General features: G+C 24.0%; 1 protein-coding gene across 1 annotated transcript; it reads right to left on the bottom strand.

Moving 5' to 3' along the window:
- Positions 1-11,269: 11,269 nt before the first annotated feature.
- Positions 11,270-22,113, bottom strand: LOC145840796 (uncharacterized). The gene is made up of 18 exons (XM_082948133.1): positions 22,110-22,113; positions 20,827-21,022; positions 20,188-20,300; positions 19,633-19,784; positions 19,038-19,229; positions 18,530-18,782; positions 18,158-18,313; positions 17,300-17,419; positions 16,187-16,339; positions 15,755-15,921; positions 15,584-15,642; positions 15,226-15,447; positions 14,629-14,888; positions 13,591-13,837; positions 13,255-13,423; positions 12,857-13,003; positions 12,508-12,640; positions 11,270-12,396 (listed from the first exon to the last, which is right to left on the bottom strand). Exons 1-18 carry the CDS (start codon positions 22,111-22,113, stop codon positions 11,879-11,881), a joined length of 3,261 nt encoding a protein of 1,086 aa, XP_082804259.1. The 3' UTR covers positions 11,270-11,878.
- Between the last annotated feature and the right edge of the window lie 288 nt (positions 22,114-22,401).

Below are 22,401 nucleotides of genomic sequence, written 5' to 3'. Positions count from 1 at the left end.
GAAAGTACAAATTTTGTATTGGCAACTGTTTGGTTAAAATCTTTGTTTTGAAATGTAAAATATAATTTTATTACAAAAAAATAATGTAAACCAGTTAAAGAACCTTGATTGTTTTTATCATCCTTTGTTAAATAATACATTATTAAAAATATGTTTGCTCGTTTTACTGAAATACTTTTAAAACAAATTCTTAATTGTAAATTTAATTTCATTTGAGAATGTTTTTTGTAATTTCGATTGTGTGAGTTTACTCTGTTTCAACAGAGTCTGAAAGAACTTTGATGAAAATTAAATTTAATTGAAGTATGATCGAACTGACATTGTGTTTAAAGATGTTTGTTGTCTTGATATGCAATCTAAAACGAATATTTTTTATGCCCGTATTGTATCAAGCTTAAACTTTTAAAGTTTATCAAGTCTGACTAAATATAAACTTAACTGTCGATAAAAGCATTTGTTACATCAAAAAAATAAGCCGAAAGATTTTACTAACTACTAACCAAGGATTGATCATACCAATTTGATCAATAGACTACCGATGTTTTTGTTTTTCTTACTTCTAATCTTTAACGTTTTTCTAAGTATGGTGTTTTATCAAAAATTTACTTCTGTCTTTTTTACTTATTTTTATTTAAAATAGTTTTAATACTTTATCTATGCTAACTTAAATGTTGAAAGTTACCAAGTTTTAATCATGGTCGTCAATTTAGACATAAAAAGTAAAATAAGAATTTGTTTAAAAGTATGCGATATATTAATCTCTCTGCTATAACTTTTTAAGTACAGAAAAACGTTATGATTGACTAAATAAACTTATATTTTCTTAAAGATTAAAATACTTTGTTATTTTAATATTTTATCTAACACCTGGAAATAAAGTAAATGTTGACTTATTTTACATTGAAAAATTTAAGGTCAAGATGTCAGAATACTTCTGAACAGCCGATATTTGTTTACTGTTGAAAATTAGATTTAAAAGTATAATCTTTTAAACAATTTTAATAAGTAAATAGCGTCTTATTCCTTCACTTTTTAACGGTTTTCTTATAGTGAAATCAAATATCTAATTGATATTTTTATTTTTTAGCATCTGATTTGTCGAAAAGTATGGTTTTTTGTGCCAGAAAAAAAAAAGAAAAAACAAAAATATTTTGTACAATTTTTTATCAAAACATTGACATATTGCTGTAGACACAACTTCACAGTAAAATGGATATTTTTGTTATATGCAATTTAAATAAGTAATTTGTTTTAAAAAATTTTTAATAATTTCAGTAATTTATTTATTTTGTCATTTTTCTTGTAGTTTTAATGTTTAGTCTAACCTAATGAACAAACAAGTAAAAAAAAATATTTTTTAGTGTTTTTTACTATCCTTTGCAATAATGCGAGAAAAACTACAACTATCTGATCATTTATGTTTCATTTTTGCATGATGAAGTAGTTTTTTCTGGGTCTAAATTGTTTATAAATCTTATGATCGATAAGGCATATACACGCATACTTAAATATAAGTATTTTTATTTACTACAAGGCTTAAAAATTTTAGCACAGACTGGAACAAAGTAATTACAAAAGAATAACATTTTAGTTTTATAAAGTTATATTTTTAGCTTTAAAAATGTTAAAAAGCAAAATAAAGTTCATTTTCATTTAGGAGAAAAAATTATTTATGTTTTGACTTTACTAAGAAAATATTTATTTATGGTCTGTTTGAGATATTTTTATAATTTTTACTTTTTAGTCCACAATCATACTTTTTTTAACTTTCGTTAATGTTTAGGAGAAGTTACCAAACGTCGGAAAACAGTGTAAAATTGACTGATTATTTTCCATTGTTATAACAGTGATGACGTAATACATCTTGATCTGATTAAGTTTGACGTTCAAGTTTAAATTACGCTTGAATGAATAAAATAAATTAGAGACTAACTCAACCGTTTAAGATCAATTTGAAATTCTCAAACTAAAAAACTAACTTCAACTTAAGTTGTTTAAGTCTGTCTATACTTTGTCAGTAACTGTTAAAAAGGGCTATCTAATAGAAAGTAAGTTTATAAAGGCAATATCTCATCTAAATTATTTTAAAGTTTAAATTAAAGTTAATGCCACAATTTAAGTTAGCTAATTGCAACTTTTACTAAATTCCATTTTTCAGTAACAATGTATACCAATTTAAATAAAATAAGTTCCTAGTTATTGTTTTACTGAAGGTTAAACGTAAACTTAAATAATGTTTTAAAATTGTATGTTGTTAAATAAGGTGATTTTAGCACGAATAAAAGAAATTTATTGAAATAAGATATAAAGATTTCACTTTTAGTGATAGAACTAACTTAACTTTGTTACCTCACACATACTAAAAAAGAAAAAAACCAAGTTTACTTAAAATAGTAAGAATATAAATAAATAAGTTTAAGTAACTACTTAGTAGTTTTAAACTGTAAGGCTTTTGTATTTTTAAAGTAAACATTGAAATCTAAATACTACAAAATTTTATAATTGTATAAATGTTGGATATTAAAAAGACGTAATTCCAGTATGCATGGATTTAAAATATCGAGTTTACTAACTTTAAAATATCGTACTTAACACTTTGACAGAAGGTAAGTAGAAAGTTTTAAAAGTCGTTTGAACAATTATCTACATTTGTAAAACAAGTTGTTAGTGTAGCTTCTTTAGATTTTAAAGTTGTTGGTCTTGTGTAGCGAAAATACTTCAAACAAAACTTTAATGTTAGTAATCATAATAAGATTTGTAATTGTATAATTAGAATATGTACGTAGCATAAACTTGTATTTCAATGTTTTCCTATCACATGGAATTTTTAACTTAGTTGTTAAAAAGATTTAAAAGTTTTTTTTTTTAATAATACTTAGCCCGCCTAATGTAAAACAGCTATTGAATTTACTGTAAACATTTAAACTGATTGCCACTTTAGATTTATTAAGGGCACTTAACAATAAATTACTCTATAGTCGATGTTCCTACCTAAGTTAAGTGCTTTAGTTAATTAAAATTGAATATTGGTAGCTTGGTACAAATACTAAAATCATTACGTACTGTAATGTACTAACAGTTTAATAGTAATAAAAATATTTCAACTATTTAAATCATACTAAAATGAATCATTTTCTGCCTAAATTTTTTTTCTAATTTTTTTATCAAACTTTGAAGCATAATAAATAAAAGCCTTATAAAAAAATTTCAATTAATATAAAAAATTAGTTTATAATATTTTTTGATAAAAACGTATTTACTTCTTGAACTTTATATAATATTTTTTTGGTTTTTAGCTTTTTACGATAATTAACATATTATGAATATTACTTCAACTAAAATTACGAGTTTTTTTGTTCATAATGTTATCATTTAAGTTAAGTAATCATAATAATGATCAATTAGATCCAAGATCGCTTATCACACTCATTATTTATTAAATTTTATTATGTTTTCGTAGTGTAGAATTACTAGTTTATTAAATTAAGTTCTTAAAAGCTCTGAAATAAATTTAAGTTTATTCACTGTAAACTAGCACTTTATTATTTTATAAATAATGTTAGATTAAACCTATGTCAAGTGATTTATTACTCAGTCTTAAAAGCATTGTTATGTTGTTTTACTAACTCCTTTGAGAATGCTTACTAATGTTATAGGTTATTCTGTTTGTATAATAAAACTAAACTCTTCTCAAAGAAGTCAATGATAACATCAAAACAGTACGAAATTAATGAAAATATAAAGTGTTAAAGAACTTTTTATATACTGTTAAATTGTTTACTACCTGGGGCGTAGCGTGGGGAGGGACACTGGCGCATGCGTGCCACCCAAAAAAAGAAAAATGTAAAAAAAAGAATGTAATATCTTTATCCTTTATAGTTTATTTTTTCTGCTTAATTTGCCTTTTTTCAATTATGTTTATCAAGTATTCAAAAAGTTAAACGAAATTTTAAATACCAATTAGTGACAAGTTAGGAAAGTACATGTTATCACTCAATATACTGATTCGGTGCGTAATTGCAAATGCGCACCGATGTTGATGAAAAACTCCATAAGGAAAATTTTTATAAATTCATTAACTTCATAAGAATTTATACTCAAAAAGTACGCAATTAATGTAGCGCACCGCTGGAGTATAACCTTATGGCAGGTTATTTTTCTACAAAAAGTTTCGAAAAATACGTCACGCTTATAGAAAAATTAAACAATTTTACAAATTTTTTTTTTATGCTACATTGTTAAGACTACTGCTAGTTTTCTGAACTTTATTTTTGTAAACATACAAGATGAGCGTGTCGGCCTATGAGAAATAAACTTTGTTTGTGATTTTTATTTTAAACAAATACAATCAAATGAATTGAATATAAAAAGTAAACTTTTAACTATTTTACAAAGCTGTAATAAACTGTAATAACAGTTATAAAGTTGGTCTATTTTAACTTCTGTGTAACTTTATTTAAATTATGTGCAATGAGGTGTTGTTATCACTGTTGTATTGCATATTAAAGAGATTGATATTTTTTCGTAAATAAAACAGATACTTTCGTTTCATTGATTATATTCATTTTTAAAAATTATAAGTCTACTTTAAGTAGTAAAATTAATTTTTATTTAGTAAGTTTACATTTGTGCAAGTATAAGTAATTCTAATGAAGCTTATATTTTTTTTAATTGTTAAATTTTGAAATATATAAGTATTTTTTAAAAATTTACTTCGAACTTATTTTACTTAATAAATTTATCAATCATATTACTTATAAAAAGATCTTTTTTATAGCTAATTACAAAAGTTTTAATTTAAGGGTTTTTTTGAGAAAAAAATTTGCGCACCCCCTGACCAAAATACCACGCTACGCCACTGTTTACTACTAAACATTTTGCAAAAAAAAAAACAAGTAACCAATAAGCTTGTTTAAGTTTCGACATATGTTTTAAGAAGTATATGTAGCAGGGGCGTCGCGTGGGGTGTTGCACTGCCGCAACTGCACCACCTTGAAGTTTTGTAAGAAAAAAAAAAGTATCTATAACGTTTTCGTTATTTTTTAGAACGAAATCTCTTTTAAAACTCCAATTTTGAAAACGACCATTTTGCCCACTTCACTGCCGCAAACTCTTAGCTGACTGCCGCAAACGAACTCAAAAAAGCAAAATTTCTTCAAAAATTACCGCAAAATCAATATCTTGCGGTAAGTAAGCTGAGTTGAAAATTCCCTAAAACAGGACATGCTTAAGTATCATCTACAAGCTATTGTAAACAAAAATAAAAACAAAGCTAAGCTACTGCAAAGGATTAAACTTAATTTTTCCCTCATGATTTTTGAAATTTAAGAGATCACTTCTATTAAAACGTAATAATAAAAGAACATAAATTGTCATAAATTACGTATTTTGAAAAAAAAAAAGATAAAAAACCTAAATCACCAAAGTCTTAAAAATTTTATTTTTTATTTTAATCTGCTTAGATAAACTTAACTATAACTGATTATAGTTATCATAAAGTTAAAAAAATATTTAACTAAATTATATTTAAATGTAAAATTTGAGTTCTAAAAAAAAATGTTAAGAAGTTTATTATAAACTTCTAGTTTACTCTTACAGAAAAATAATTTAGATTTATATGAAATAAAAATAATTATTATTGAAACAGTCACATATTTAAATAAAGTAAATAGCCTTAACTTAAAATATTGGTCTGACCCCCAAGAAACTTTGAATACTTAGAGTAGTTTAACATTTTAGGAAAATTTAGTCTACTTTATATGACTTTTGGTTTAATTTTTTCACAAACAAAGCAAAAACTTTAGATAAAATTGTTGAAACATGGTTGCCATGCCTCATAATCAGGACAACTTAGAAATGTTAAAAATACTCAAGATGACCCAAGATAAATTAAAACAGACCAAATTAGAAAAATAGTCAGGCTAGGCTGACTATAGCAGTTTTTGTTTTTTACTCTGAAAATAACAAACTAATTTAAAATTAAAAAATAAGTGTTTTGCCCCTATGGCCACATGAAAACTAACTAACCATTTTTTACTGCTATAATGGTTACATATTTATAATTATCTTTAAATTTCTTGAAAAGTTCAACAGCCTCACCAACTAAACTTAAAAAAGGTGAGCTTCTGAGAAAAATACTATCATCAAAATGAAAAACAAATAAAAATTAAATAAAGAAAAGATACCTTAAAAAACCTATTGAATTTTAAACCTCCAACAAAAAAACATTAATTTAGAAAAAAAGTTAACAAAAATCTTAATGTTTGTAAAAAAAAATTTTGCAAAATAGTGAGGGGTAAGAGGAGGGGGGTGTATCGGCACTTTTTTACATGTTGTTCTTTTTATAACTTTTTCAGAGAGCTAATAGTTACTCTTTAATAAACTTGTTGCTGTATATTTTTATTATAATATTAGTCTAATTAATCTAAATTGTAATCTAAAGACTTCGTAAAATTTGATATTTATGAGATTGCTTATTTTTCTTTTGTGTTTTTAACTTAGTAGTCAAGCTGTTTTTTTCAAACATCAAAAGTTGTAATTAGTTATAAGTTAATCCTCGTTTATTTTTTTCAATATTCAGCAGTAAATAAGCAATTATTTTCTACTGAGTAAGATAAGTTTTACTTAAAATAAACTTGCAGTTTGTACATAACATTTTTTCTTAGACTTTTTAATTTTCCTGCCAAGTCTAATAAGATTTTTTTTTTGTCAAGTTAAATATTGGTAAAATAACTATTCTTAGTATGATGTTTAATCAAATATTTTTTGTATAAGATTGAGGCAAAAAAAAAGAACTATGTACTAAAGTTGCTGTATTTTTCAATATAATAAAAATTTGTTTTGTCTAAATTTTTTCTACTGTTAGTTTAAACTTTAAAGCCTTCTTAAAGATTAATACTCATAAGTAAGCTAACAATTTTTGAGTCTTTTAAATTACTTAATTTTTTTTTTGTTCCTATATTTACTTTAATTTTAAAAGTATTAACTTTTTTTTTTTTAAGTTATTTTCATAAATAATTTTTTTTGAACTTTTTGTTTTTTTTTAAACAAAATTTCCCCAGTTACATTAGCAATTGAATGTTATTGTTATAGTAAAAAGTTTTTATTTTAGATAAAAAAGAGTTTTAAGTTAGGGGATTTTTTTTTCAATTCTGCACCACCTAAAAAAAATACCACGCGACGCCACTGATATGTAGTATATACTGTTCGCTGAACATTCGGTATGCACAAAACTAATGCAATTTTTTATTTAAGTTCAAGGACAAAATGAAACACGAAAACAAAACCAACAGCTTTAAAAAGCTCGTTTAAGTTTAGAATAGAAATTTTCACGTAGGTTGGGTTTTTTTAAATTGATGAATTTTACAGTTAAAGCCTGTTTACTTATTATTTAAATTCTTAAATTTGCTTATAATTTAAATTATAATTAACTTAAAACTTTTCTTAGGAATACAAGTATTATTTTCGTTTGAACCAATTACAACCTTTTTCCTGTCGTTGTTGAAAAACAAATAACTGTAACAAAATAAAAAAATTCATACAAATATAAAATTATTTAAAAATTAAAAAATATCAAATAATATAAGTTGAAAAGAGTAATTATATTTCTCACGTTCCAGTCAATTACCATTTAAACTTGCAACTCCCTACTTTCATGTCACCAAGTTGAAATACGTCAATTTAGTTTTGACATGTTTGGCGCCAAAAAGTGTTGCGTGTCTAACATTGAAGCAGCGCAGTTTATATAAATATTTCGATACGAAGTCTTTGTAAGGAGTAGTGTTAAATTTAATTTAGAAGAAAAATCGTTGGCATGTCACTTAATACTTTTTTTATTATTAGTTTAATGTAAGTATGAAGTCTAATTTTGATGGATTTAGTTTATATCAATATAGTTTAAATTAATAAAAATGTGGTGTTAATGTAAAAGTATATAATTTTATGACTGTAAGTTCAATTGAATTAGGTTGAGTTAAAAAAGTAAATCTTATAAAAATAAGAAGCAAATAACTAAAAGTATAACAAAAATTGGATAACTTCACATATTATCGTTTTAAAAAACCTATAAATAAGGATACCAAAAAAAAATTAGAAGATAAATTATAAAACGACATATGCACTGTATATACTAGTTTTATTATCAAAATATTAAATTTAAGCAAAACTTTTCGGTCAACTATCAATCATGTCATAGAAATAATTACGTAATTGAAAATTGCAAGGCTTAAAACTATCGAGTTAACCAATTTAAAAAACGTCTGTAGATTTTTTTTACATTTCTAGCAGAATAAAGATAAAAAAATTTTATCAAATTGCTCTCAGTTTAATGCTCAAATATATTCATTTAAACAAATTATAAATAAACGAACACAAAAACGATGAAATTTTTTATCAGATATTCTAAACAACAAATTTAATTTAGTTATAGCTTATTAAGAATTATTTTATTTAATATTTTAGTTTTAATTTCTGTATACTTATTAAACACGAAAAATGTTTAAAATCTACAAAAAAAAGTTGTTAAAAGATAAAGACATTGTGGTTTCATGTTAGTTTCGACGGTTCTAATCCTTGTGTAAACTTTTTATGTGTCAACTGGCTTTTAATAATAAAAGAACGTGACTAGTAATAAAAGAAGTTTTACAATATGAATGTTGTTTGATTACATTTATATTTTATATACTTTTATCTCCAGGATACAAAACTAGCAGTAGAACTTTTGAACTAGCTTTAAACTTGTTATTCCTGAGTGTTCCACGTTTAACATTAAGAAAATAAGATAAAGTGTGTTTATTTAATACAATAATTAAATCATTACATAATTTCCAAAACAGCATTAACTCTTACTAATGAAATTAATTTAAAAATAGCATTAAACTTCTAAAAAAATACATCAACTTTTTATGTCTTCAACTTTAGTTGCTTATTGTAATATAATTCTTTAGTAAATATACTTAATTCAAGTTTACCTACTTATATTTTATTTATATACTGAAATTTGAATGTGTAAAAATTCTATCAAAACAATTTAAAGTCAAAGTTTTGTACGGGAATGTTATTAAAGTATCCAAAGAACAACAACCTATTTTTTTATTAATTATTACACTACTAATAACTAACTGAACGTTTAGTTAGCATTACAACAAGAACATTAGAATATATCATGTTGGTACAATAATTAAAAATCAAATGCTCACAGGTGGTAAAAGGCCACATTCATGGTGAACTTCGAAAACGAAATAAATTTTCATGGGACAAAGTTACTTAGTTTACTTGATCGATGGTTATATTGATCTAAAAATACAAAAATAATAATAACACTTCTAAAAAGTTGACAAATAACTACCATTAAATTACCCTCTCTTTTACAGTTTTGCTCCTGACGTATATATATTTGTTTCTTATGTTTAATTTATCTTTGCGCTGGCTTTATTTTTTACAAAGTTTATAACTATTCTAAATATTCTACATTGATACAAACACCGTTTAATAAACTATCATAGGTGGTCTATAATTTATTTATGGTAAAAGGCTATGTTTATGGTAAATATCGGAATTTATTTTTATGGCTGACTGAGTTTACTTGATCGATTATCATTTTAGTCTAAAAATACAAAAAAAAAGAACAAAAAATTATATCCTAAAATTATTTTTAAATGGCTTTAACAGTTGTTCTTCTTAAACGTTTTTAAATTTTTTAACACTTTTCATCATCATTTTTATTGCTCAAAAAATGAAACGTTTCTATTGTGCAATTTTTTATGTAAAATTGATGCAAAATAAGTCAATTGAGCGAAGTCATTCAATTTATTATTTTCAAGAGTTTTAAATTACCTGTTAATAGCTTATTAATCAATGTTAAAAACAGAAGAGAAAACATAGATGAAAAACTATTTTCAAAGTTTTATTATGACGTACTTACACATTAAAGGAATATTTTTGGAACTTTACTTATAATTACTTTACGGCTGGCTTAATTTTAAATTAACAGTTGCTTTGCACGAATATAAAAGTTACATTTATCGTATTAAAACACTTATTATTTCAATTATACAGTTTTCAGCTTTTATTGTCAACGTTATTTCATAGTAGTATTTTTAACAAAAACTAGTTTGTAGGTTTAATGCTAAAGTAGTTTAAAACTTGTAATAACTATTTACTTAAATAACGTTGTTGTTAGGCTTTGCGTTGCAACCTATTATAAATTAAAATTTGTAAAAAAGATAAAAATAAAAATCAAAGAAACTTAAATGTAATTCATTTTACAAGCCTTAAAAGGAAAATATCTATATTGGTTACAAAACAGTTTTTTTAACAGAAAAAATCGAAAACATCGAAATTTGCAAACAAAAACTCAAACTAATCGATATTTGTATCTTTACTTAAACTCAAGTAACATTTTTATTGTTTCTTTTACAAGCTTGTTTTGTTTAAATTGTGTAACAAATTTAAAATTAAATAAAATTATGAAACAAATAATTTTAATTAAAAACTCTTAAATACCAAAACTTATAACAGCTTATGTTTTTTATTAAACAAATTAGTGTTGCAAGCAGTCCTTAAATCATACTTTATTATCAAATTGAATTTCAGTGTTCAAAATGTACACATAAACCAGCCAATAATTTTAAAATAATTATACATAAAATAACAGTTTAATAAAAAGTACTTATAAACTTGACTAAATTTGTTTAGGTAAACAATAAACTAAACAAATGCGGCTTATGTTGACACTTAATGAAATAAATTATGGTTGCAAACAGTTTTAGGAATTTTATTATAAAATTGAAACTTAGTGTTCAACATATACTATAAAAACTTAGCTAAAAAACTAGTGAAATATTACATAAAAGTGTATATAAAAATGTTTGTCAAGGTACTAGCTTTACAAGCAAACAGAATTTGAGTTAACTTTGATGTACTTATCTTTACGGTTGAAGATAAAAACAAACAAGTTAATGTTTACTAAATATTTCAGTTTCTATTCCTATGTTAAAAAATGAGAATTTAGTTGCTTTGTCTAAAAAAGCTTTACTCTGACATAACTTACATAATAGTTTTTGTTTTTTTTCATTAGTATGCCTTGTTTTTAACATATTTTTAAATTTAAACTTAATAAAAATAAGTAAAATAATAATAAAATATCCAACAAAACATACAATTGATTTATTTATTACTATTATTATAAAACTAAGCGATAAAAAGCAGCTAAAAACGATAAAAATAAATTTGGCAAAAACTTCATTTAAAACTAACCAAAAAAAAACAACAAACTAACTTAAATAAGTTTTCATTTCTATTTAAAAACTGTTAAATAATGAGCGTTTTTAAATAAAATTAATACTTATACCTTTAAGGTATCTAAAAAAATATCTTGTAATAAGTTTGTTTTGATAGATTGATATTTACTTAACGTTCCATATAGAATTCTAAAACTTATAGTTTATTAACAACTAGTTTAATATTTATGACTCTACGGATTTTTCTGCTACAAACTTACATAGATTCACATGTAAACACACCTTAAAATAATGCACTGGAGTAGTTGTATTAAGAAAAATCAGATCAACTGATGTTGTTTAAAATATAAACACACAATTACGAAGCAGCAAAAAAACTGACATTTTCTTTACTGATGTAAAAACAACTAAACTGAAATTAGTTAAAATCACAGTAAAATAAGAAAGTGTCGTTGCTTTTAATTAAAAAGGCTTTACATATTTTCAAAACAACTTTGATAATAATGTGTAAAAATTTAAGTAATTAAATACATTATTTATTTCACTTTAGTTTTCTTCAAATTAAAAAAATCTCTGAAAAAAAATTAAAAAATAAATAAATTCTAATTCTACCACCAACAAAACCTAGTTTAAGTTTATTATAACATTACTTCATCATCTGGATACAGTGGGTGAATTTCTTCATAAATTTGCTCTTCTTCAATATTTACATGCTTAGAACTTTTACTAGTTTTGTTTTCATTCTTTTTACTACTACAGGAGTTGTGTTGTATTTCAGATAGAGGGTTTTGTCTTCCAACTTGTTGAGTAGCAAAACTTTGCTCAAACAAACATTTCTCTACTTCTAAGTCGTTTTCGTCGACAAAGTGTGACGTCATTACAAGTTTGTCGTTTCTTTTAGCTGTTGACGTCATAATCAGTTCGGTCACGTGATAAGGTTCCACTCTGTCAGGACTGCTGTTGTTTTGGTAACCCCTGTTTAAAAAGTCGTACTTGACCGAAGAACTTCTCCTAACATCTCTGACGTTATTATGACGAAATGAATTTTGATTGTGACGTAGTGAAGAGTGATGGCTGTTGAATGAATGGTTTTCGTTCACCTCATAATTACTTGAGTGACATCTTGAGTTGTACCCGCTAGACTCTTCGTTTACATCTAAAATATAAATTAGTTAAATTAGGATTGTGTTCTATTGCTGTTTTTGTAAAGGTATTTGAAAAGTGTATAAAATTTATTTAAAACTTTGATATAAGTTCAAATGTTTACCTGAAAAACGATTAGATTTGCTATAATCCACATTGATATCTACTTTATGTTCATGATAACATAGTCTGTTGTCTGGTAAGTTTCTTGTGTATATTTTGTTTCGAGTATAGTTAGCACACTGGTTTGAGTTTCCCTGTGAGTATTATATACTTTATAAAACGTTTAGTATCTTAATAATCGTAATATTATTGTGTTGATTTTCCTATTGAAAAAGCATAGCACCTTCAGTACTTCAATGGAAAACGTAGGTCTCAATAGTTTTTTTAAAGTTGACGAGACTTAATTAGAAAAAAAAAATTCTCAGAATACTGGATAAAACTTAAAATAAGATATAACAAATAGAACTAACACTTATCTGGCAATGCGTAGTATTGTGTAGACTGCTTTTCTGTCCTTTGGTAAAACGAAAACTTTTACTTACATAAGATTTTCCAACTTCGTCAGATTTACAGAAACAAAAAAACTTCCTTACAAGTCCTAACCATTCTTTAGTCGACTGGAAGAAGAAAAATATTAAATAATTACGGATAACATTTTATAACATTGTCTTATGTTTAACAAACATAACAAATATCTTTTACGTTTAATAAAATGCAGTTTAAAAAGAATGTTTTTACATATTTATTAGAGATTTTTAAAAAATATAGATATTTCTAGTAAAATTAACAGAATTCAAGCAAGTTTCAGTTTCTAATATAATCAAAGTGTTAAAGTAATCAGTAGTTTGGAAATAAATTTGAAATTCACCTTCGTGTCTATAATGAAATGAAGAGTGAAGAAAATTAATCCGAATGCGAAATTGAACACAGCGAACAAATATCCGAGCAATAGTGAGGAATATTTTACCCACAGTAAACAAACTGCCCACGTCACTATGTTTAATATAACAACTGGTACGGCTTTCAGTAACTCTTTTCTGTTAAAATAATATTTTGCTAAACATGTGTTTTCAAGGAAGTAATAATTTTTATGTTACAAAACATATTCAATTTAGCATAAACATTTATGTTAGTAATTATAGAAAAAGTTCTTTGCCGATAATAAGATTGATATTCTATTACACAAAAAAAATATTATACTTACTTCAACGGTTGTAAACTATATCTCGTCATTTTAAAGAACATTTGTCCTCTTGTGTTTATACTTTGGTTTTTTATATTGATACATAGCTTCATAACTGATGCTATCATTGAAGATAAAGCTATAAAGTCAGCTAATACAATGCATATTAAAAACATCATTAATGAAGTTTGATTGTTTGGTATAAAGTTAATTTCAGTTTGTTTTTCTTCTATTAAGTAGATTATCACATTAAATGCTGTTGATAAGCCTGTATTAAATAATATTATTTTTAGTTAAGTTGCATAGTGTCATTAGTTAAAAATTTTTATTTAATCATAAATACATATTATTTTAATCAATAAAAACATTTTCTATGTACAATAAGAAACTTCAAAAATAAATTAATATTAACCAAACTAATGTTATATGAATAATATAAAATCTTGCTTACTAAAGTGTTAACTTTAATTATGTGTATTTTTATTCATTTATTTTTTTTTTTAAGTTAACTTAGTCTATTTAATCTGCACAAATTTTAAATAAAACACTTGTTATGTGCTTACAAAAGTTTATAATTCAATTTTTGATGTTTTTATTTTTATTTTGAACTTTGATTTCAAATATTGTTGTTTGAAAACAAAAATTAAGTTTTGAAAATGTATCATGAGATGAAAATAAATATCAAAACACAAAAATTAATATCGTTAATTAGGCTTTAAAGTCACAAGTTCATTTTACTTAAAAACAAAAATTTTACAACAAATGACATTATATAAACTCCGTTTAAACTGTTATTTTAAATAAATTAACGAACAATTTGAAAGGAATATTTAGCTAAAGTTTGATACAAACTTTTAAAAGTACTTTGTTAGTTTTCAAAAGATAATCTAATTACTTTCCTCCGTTCAAATCAAATAAACAAGTATTTGTTTTCAATTTGTTTTAAATAAAAGAAAATTAACTAAAACAAACAAAGTTTAAAGTTTACAAAATAAAAAGGTATATAAAATAGTTCAAATACGACTAGTAACCTAGTAAACACTTATATGAGTGTCTTACCGTATGCAGTTAAATGAAACATCGAATTAGTTATCTTTGATTTTGTTTTAACCAAGCTGTAAACTTTATTGACTAAATATGATGTCATAATAACCATCCAAATCGAACTTGCAATTATACTGAAGCGAAACATAATTGAAATTAAGTATCGATTGTTGTCACTTAATTGTTGGTTGATTAACAATAAAACTGAAGTATTACTGAGTGCAGTTATTAAACACAAATTCGTTGTTATAATGGTTGTTGTATTTCTGAGATTGCTGTAAAAATGATGAACAATGTTTCAGTCTTTTTTTGAGTAAATTTAGTGAGTTATGTTTGACCAATGGTTTATGAATTAAATCTATTTAAAAATTGTTAAAAATGCATTTATAATTTTTTTATTATATGTAAGTTAAAACTAAAAAGGTTTTAAAAATTAAAAGTTTAAATAAATTTTCATCAAAGTCGAAACATACCAGTTTTAAGTGCAAAAGTATTTACAAAATATTTAAAACGAAACATTTTAAATTTTGTAATACTTAAAAAACAATAAAATATAACACGCTAATGGCATTACTGGAGTACTAAATTATTTTTAGCAACAATGTTACTTACCTGAATACAAGATAAGTAATGCAAGTAGCAGATAAGAAGAACAAAGAAATAGATAAGAGAGCATTCACTGTTATCAACTGGGAGGTTTCAATTGAAAATATATTAACATCATTCACAGTATTTTCTTTATATAATAATGCGTATGTAGATATTTTATTAAAACTACAAGTTGTGTGGGTAGCGTTTGATTTAATTAATTCGCTGCCTTTACTTGTCCATAATCTGTAAAACATTACACAGGTTAAAAAACTGCATTTTTTTTCTATATATGACTGATAGATTTACAGTACAGTAAAGAGCTGATTTAGATATTAAAACTTATTGAAACTAAAATGTTAATAGAGTATTAAAAAACTACCTTTTTTCGTCGTTCCAAGTAACACATGTTTCATCTTTAAGTTTCTGATCTTCAATATCCTAAAATATTATTATTAAATAAATATCTAAACTTTTAATATTTTTAACAACAACTAGATATTTTTTATGATTTGAATTAATAAATCGTGATATACACCCAAACATAACTCACATTTAAATGTGTGAAAACGACTGAAAGTGAACTTTCAAGATAAACAGTTGAAGTATCACTAAAAAATAAAGATACAACATCAGAATTTAATTTTATTTTGTCATTCAAGTTATCCAAGCTGAAATCTTCAATATATCTAATTTTAGCAACATTTATTTTCTTTTCTCCTAAAATAAATACATTTACCTAATTAAACTTTTTAACCTTAATAGATCCACAAACCATAACTGGATCTTATTAACAAAAATTGTTAAGTGTATAAATACAAAGACTGCTAAATATAATAAAAAAGCTACTTTATAAAAATTACAGCTTAACTAATTCATGAGAAATATTAAAAGTAATATAAGTTAGGCAATTTAGAGACTTAATTAGACACTTGAAATATAAAATACTCATGATTTAAGTTCATAAGTCCAATAATATACTAACTTTTCAGTTGATCCGATTTCGGTAAATAAACATGAACTCTGCCTGTGTGGTCTTCAACTGAACTCTCGATTGGAATTATTACGTCATAATCAATTTGGTTGTTGTAGGGAGTTTGAATTACATCGAAGTTTTGTAAACTGATGTTTTTATCTACTGCCGAATAAAACAAATTAAAAAAAACAGTTGCTAGTTTGTCTTATTCTAAAAAATTTTACAAATTTTTTTTAAGTTTAAAAACAGCTAATTTTATTTTAACTTATCAAAATTAAATTTGTTATGATTACTTTCTTATTGTTTTAAGTTTATTTCTAGCTTCGTATATCTAATTCAAAACCTTTATTTTCAGTTTATTAAGACTGATGAGTACTGACTACTTAACAACATACAGATTTATTATATCAAAAAATAATTTGTTATCTAATTTTTTTACACTAACATTTAAATTCAGAAGTCGGTTCAAATGTTTATTTATTTATGGTATTACTGGTAGTTTTTTAATTAGATAACGTGATTATATGTAGCCGACTCTTTTTTAATTATTTATTTAAATTATATATTACGTTACAATGAAAAAACAAAATAAAATCTATAGTTTAAAATATTTCAATAATGATATCAACAAAATATATTGAAACTACAAAATTATCAAACTGTAAAATATACGCATACTAAATATCATTTCTTTAGATACTTTTTGTAACTGACTTGACTAAAACTCTATCCTAGTTTTAGGTTTTAAATAAAAATTGTCAATAAACTTACTTTATAATTTCTGTTGTTATAATGTGTAGAATTAAAACCTCCAAGTATTTTTAAAACTTCATTTGGGAGCATTTTTTGATATTTCACATAACTATAAAGCCTCTCTAGTATCTTAGGTTTACCTTTTAAAATTTTATTAAGCTCTAAGACTGCGATAACTAAGAATAATTACGTTAAGTTAATATATGTTTTACTTAAAAACTTAAGGTCAATAAGATTTACATAATGTTGAAAATACGCTCGAAAAAAAATAATGTTTTATCTTTTTCAGAAGATTTTTATATACTGTAAAACGTAATACAACTAGAAGACACAATTGTTATTCTTGATAAATTTAACTTAAATACCCACCAGAGTTTAGTTGTTGTATCAAATAATCAAAAGACAAGTAACAATCAGTCAAATCAGGTCCATATTTTGACCAAATTGCTGTTTCTGTAGCTTCATCGTAAAAACATGTATTTGAAGCAGCTAAAAACATTTATATTTTCAGTAAGCTAGTATTTAATCAATGAATTTTGCAAGAGAAAACAAGCTGCTTTAAACTGTCATTATATTTTGATTTATAGAGGTTAATGTGTTTTATGATACACGTCTGTTCAGTAAAAAGTAGTGCAGATGTTTAAATAAAATATTTGTAAGCTGTGATTGTTTGTTTACATTGTGCATTGTTTCACATCGTTTTATAAACCTTATTTTATATAAAATGGCTTTGTTATTTTAATCTGTTGCAAACATAAGTATAGTTTAGCGTTGCTTTATGCTTTTATTAAAACTTAAGTTCTTTGTTACTTTACCATACATACAATGGTTAATTTAATTTGACTACAGTATTTGAATATTTTTGCGATTGTTTATTGTATCTAAATTGTTTATTAAATATATTTATTTTTTATATAACATTATAGTTTATATATTATTAATTGCAAAAAAGCATGTTATTCATGTTTTATTATGCAGAAAATTCAAGTTGTATAAATTTATAAAAGTTTTTAAAGTTACCATAATAATTAGTAAAATCCAGAACTTTAAAACTTTGAAATGTTTTCGGTAACATTATTTAAAACTTAGTAGACTTTTGATCTACCTAATAATATTGTCTAACTCATGACGGATTATCATATAATTCACAATTTATAAATCATGTAGTTAAAAGCCCTTAAGTTTAAGTAAATTTTATTGTAATTTAAAAAAGAATATGTCGCTTACTTTTATCCTGACCACAATTAACAGTTCTGGTCAAGCCTACTTCAGTTTGAGGCCAAAACAAACCACCTACTGTTTGTTGAGGACAAGTTTTGTAAATGTGTTTTACTTTTGGTTTTGTGGTGACACTTTCTTTAGAAGTTATTACTTCTGTTTTATCTGTTTGTAAGTTTAAAAATTTTATTTTATTGGTTAAAGCACTTAAAGATATATTTTCATTAAACATTTAATTGTAAACTAATAGTAAGGCTTATGTTTTTAATTTAGCTAAAAAATATTTCACGTATTTTTATTCAGCTACTTGCTGGTGCAAGTTTTTTTTCATTTTAGAAAAGTTTATATTATTTCAGTTTTAGTTGTAGTGATTTTTTTTACCTTTGTTGAACTCTAAATTTCCAAAATCCAACAAGTAATACACAGGTTTGTTGTTTTTCCATCCAAACAAAATTCTATCTCTTGGACTATAAAATGAGTTAGAACGAATTTTGAATGACGTCATAATTGATTGTAATGTCATATCGTTTGTATTGTAGGTAATTAAATTGTTTTGTTCTGTCATTACGTATAATACACCACACACCATAATTCTATTAGTTGATTTGGAGTTTATTCTAGTTTCATAGCGATTCTAAAAAAGAATTGATAATTAATTTATTTTAGTAATCAAACATAGTCAGAAACTAATTCATACAACTAACCTTAAACATTTTAATATAGTTATGAACAAAAAAACAAATCACACAATGTCTCAATTCAAATCAAATCAATATGTTCACTTGTGTGATAATTAAGTAAAATTATTCCTTAATTAACTCTATTAACAACAGTTTCGACTTCACAGTATATCATTTTTAGTATAACTTTACAAAATAGCATTACTAACCACTACATTTAGTTTTTCATCAAGTTTTATGACAATAATTTGGATGTTATCAAAGTAATAACTAATCCACAAGCCATTTTTATCAACATGAATCAATAAAACTTCTATCTCTAGTTGGTTATCTTCAAATTTGTTGGATGATAGTTCTTGTGAAAACGACAACTTGTACTTTGCTATTGTTCTTTGTTTGGACTGTTGAAATAACAAAAAATAGAAAGATGTTTCAAAAATAAAAAAGAACAATTAAAACATCTAAAATTGTATAACTTTATATCAACCTATAAATGCAAGCTAATTTTAGGTTTGTAAAGTTTTCTTTTAAACAATAATTTATAAAAAACCAATCATATAGAAAAACCTACTTTGTAATAGTATAAGTGACCATTATAGACAGCAATATGACGCGATTTAATCGAAGTTTTTAAATTGTGTATTTCGTCATAATCATCTTTTAAAAAGTTTTTTTCATTTGAATAACTCTGTCAAAACAATTCTAACATATGGAATTTATATTATTTTAAACATATATTCATAGTATCTGTTTAGAACACTGGTAATTTTAAACAGTTCATTTCAATTATTATAGTGTTTAAACCTTTACAATATGTTGATTGTCAATATGATAATAAATATCTGATTTTTTTTTCATTGGGTCTTTACTCCACAAGTTTATAGTATCAAATGTATTATTAAATTTCAGCGATTCCATTCTTTTAATATCAACTAAGTTTCCAGGACAATTGAAAACTGAAAATTTCATAAAAGAGTGTTATTTGAATAAGTAAGAACTTTAATAACTAAACTGTTTGCTGTTAAACAAAATTTGTATAAAGAAAACAAATATTTTTTTATATTAGTAGAAAGCAAAGTTTAATTTTTTCAATCAAATCTAACTTTAGTAAAATTGTACATACAACAAGCTATAATGTACAAGTAAAGCTTCATATAATACATTTAAAAGTTAATTTTTTTTTTATATTGAAGTATGCTTTGTTATTGATTGAATTTTAAATAAGTTGTTAAGAACTTCGGTTTCACCCCAATAATAAACATATTCGTAATTAGTTCACTTCGTAGTTAGTTCAATTAATTCAAAACGAAAAGATACATTCTATTGTAATAAGTAATCAAACTTTATAACAAAACTTACTATGATTAACACACTGATAAATAATTCTTAAATATTTATAAGTTTCCGGACATGGATCTTCATTGAAATAGTTTGAAGCAGATTGAAATATAAATGAACTTTGATTGTTTGCTCTGAGTAACAAAAATATTAAGGTTAATTATTATCATTATATAAAACTTTGATATTTTAAACATAAGCTTTTTTTAAATTGTTATTAATAAAACACGTTACAATATAAACGTTTATAGAACTTTGATCTGGTTAAATTTAAATGCTTACTAATTTTAAAAGTAAACAGCTATAAATACTGCTGCATGTGCAAATACCTATTTATAATTTTAACTAGCACATTAAAACTTCTATTTTGGTATTCAGCCAAAACTATTACAGTAGTAAATTTATTTCTAAATATATATATGATAAACAAATTTTAACTACAAATTTTCAACCTCAAAAGTTATCTAGGTCATTTAAGACTTTAAAAATATATGTTGTGTATTTTGAATGTAAACTATATTAAGTTTTAAAGTCACATCTTGATTCTAAGTATTATTACATTAAAATAAATCACTTTATAAAACTTATAAGCCGTCATTTTTCAATTTTGTTTGCTTTAAACTATTTTAAATTAAATAAACAATTTAAAACACAACGTACAGTCGGTAGTAATCAATTGCATTGTCTAGATTACAACTTATGTTTTCTTGTTTTTCAATTGAATCTGCAGCACAAATGTATTTGTTATCTCTTCCATAAAACACATATGTTAATTTAATCTTTTTATTAAATGGACATCTTATTTCTGCCTGTAAATCTCCTTCACAAATTGTTTTTTCTCTGGTTATTTGTTTGCCTGAAAGAATAAGTAAGTTATTTACTAATATTTTATTTCAATTAGTTTTGCAATTATGAAATACTTTGACTATACTATTTAATATTTATTACTTTAAGACTTTATATTACGACAAGCAAATAAATTAAAAATCTGACGCTTAAAAAATTTAAAATGATTTTTTGATCAATAACCGGTCAACCTTTAGTTGCCAAGTAAAAGAAAAATTGTGTATTTTTGGGCCTCATATGTCAGTCAAATTGAGTTAGAATTGCCGGCAGGTGAAAAGTTATAGATCAAAACTCATTTGTTAGTAAGCGGGTATAAAAGTTGCAATGCCAAAAAGAATGTCAACGGAACTTAGAGAGTTTAACAGTACTACAATAAAGATAGAAGCTGTATAACTACAATAGTTGTAACTTTAACAAATAACAACAAAATAGTTTTAAAATGTGATTTTAAAATAAATACAGTAGAATATGTGCTTAAAAATTCTGTTTAACTCACTTCAGTTCATACATTCTATAGATCGAAATAAAATCACTAAACTTTTATGGTGATTTACGCGGAATTTACAGAGTAAAAGTAACTTTATTTAAACAAAAAGTTATCAGAATGGTTTTCTTTATGACGTTGATGAAACACAATTTTGTAAATTATATTTAATATTTAAAAGTACGGTACAACTAATTTTAATAACTTAAGAAGTCTATATAAAATAAGAAAGTATTATTATTATTATCAAGATTTATAATCACTAGTAAAGCTTCAAAAAGTATTGTAATTAATTATAACAAAGTGAAGTGTTTTATTTAAATACAGATCTTCTGCATTTTTTTATAAAGTTATCTGTATTATAAGAATTTAAAATCAACAGCTACTTAGTAGAATAAGCGTTATTAACGATAAAAAAAGTTTAAATAAAAAATATTCAAGTACATGACGTTTCACTATTCTCATAATACGGAAATCAATAAAATAGTTTATCTTAAAACTTTTATATTTAAACTTTTATATTTAATTTATTTTATACTTTTATATTATATTTAATAACTTTTATAAATAATAATTTAATCAAACACTTGTTATTCAAAAATAAATTACAAACCCATTTTAAACGTGTAACAAAGAAGAGAGCTTTTGTTTATATAACATGAATTGCAAATTTTATTAAATATCGATTGAATAAAAGCATTTCACATTGATAAAAACGCTTTGTTTAGAGTCTAGTGAAAAATATAAATTTTTACGTGTACCTTACAAAATTTTTTGTATATAACTAAAAAAATTACTGTTGATAGTGTTATAAATAAAGTCATAACGTACAAGGCTGTAAAGGTTTTTATCATCTTTCTTTGCTTAATTTGCAAACTTTTGTTTGTTGTTGTCATATAATAAAT

The sequence above is a fragment of the Thalia democratica genome, chromosome 1, assembly GCF_965202585.1.
Source record: "Thalia democratica chromosome 1, ktThaDemo2.hap1.1, whole genome shotgun sequence".
NCBI classification, from domain to species: Eukaryota; Metazoa; Chordata; class Thaliacea; order Salpida; family Salpidae; genus Thalia; species Thalia democratica.
The sequence above is the reverse complement of the archived record's forward strand: the minus strand, read 5'-3'. Positions and strand labels throughout refer to the sequence as shown.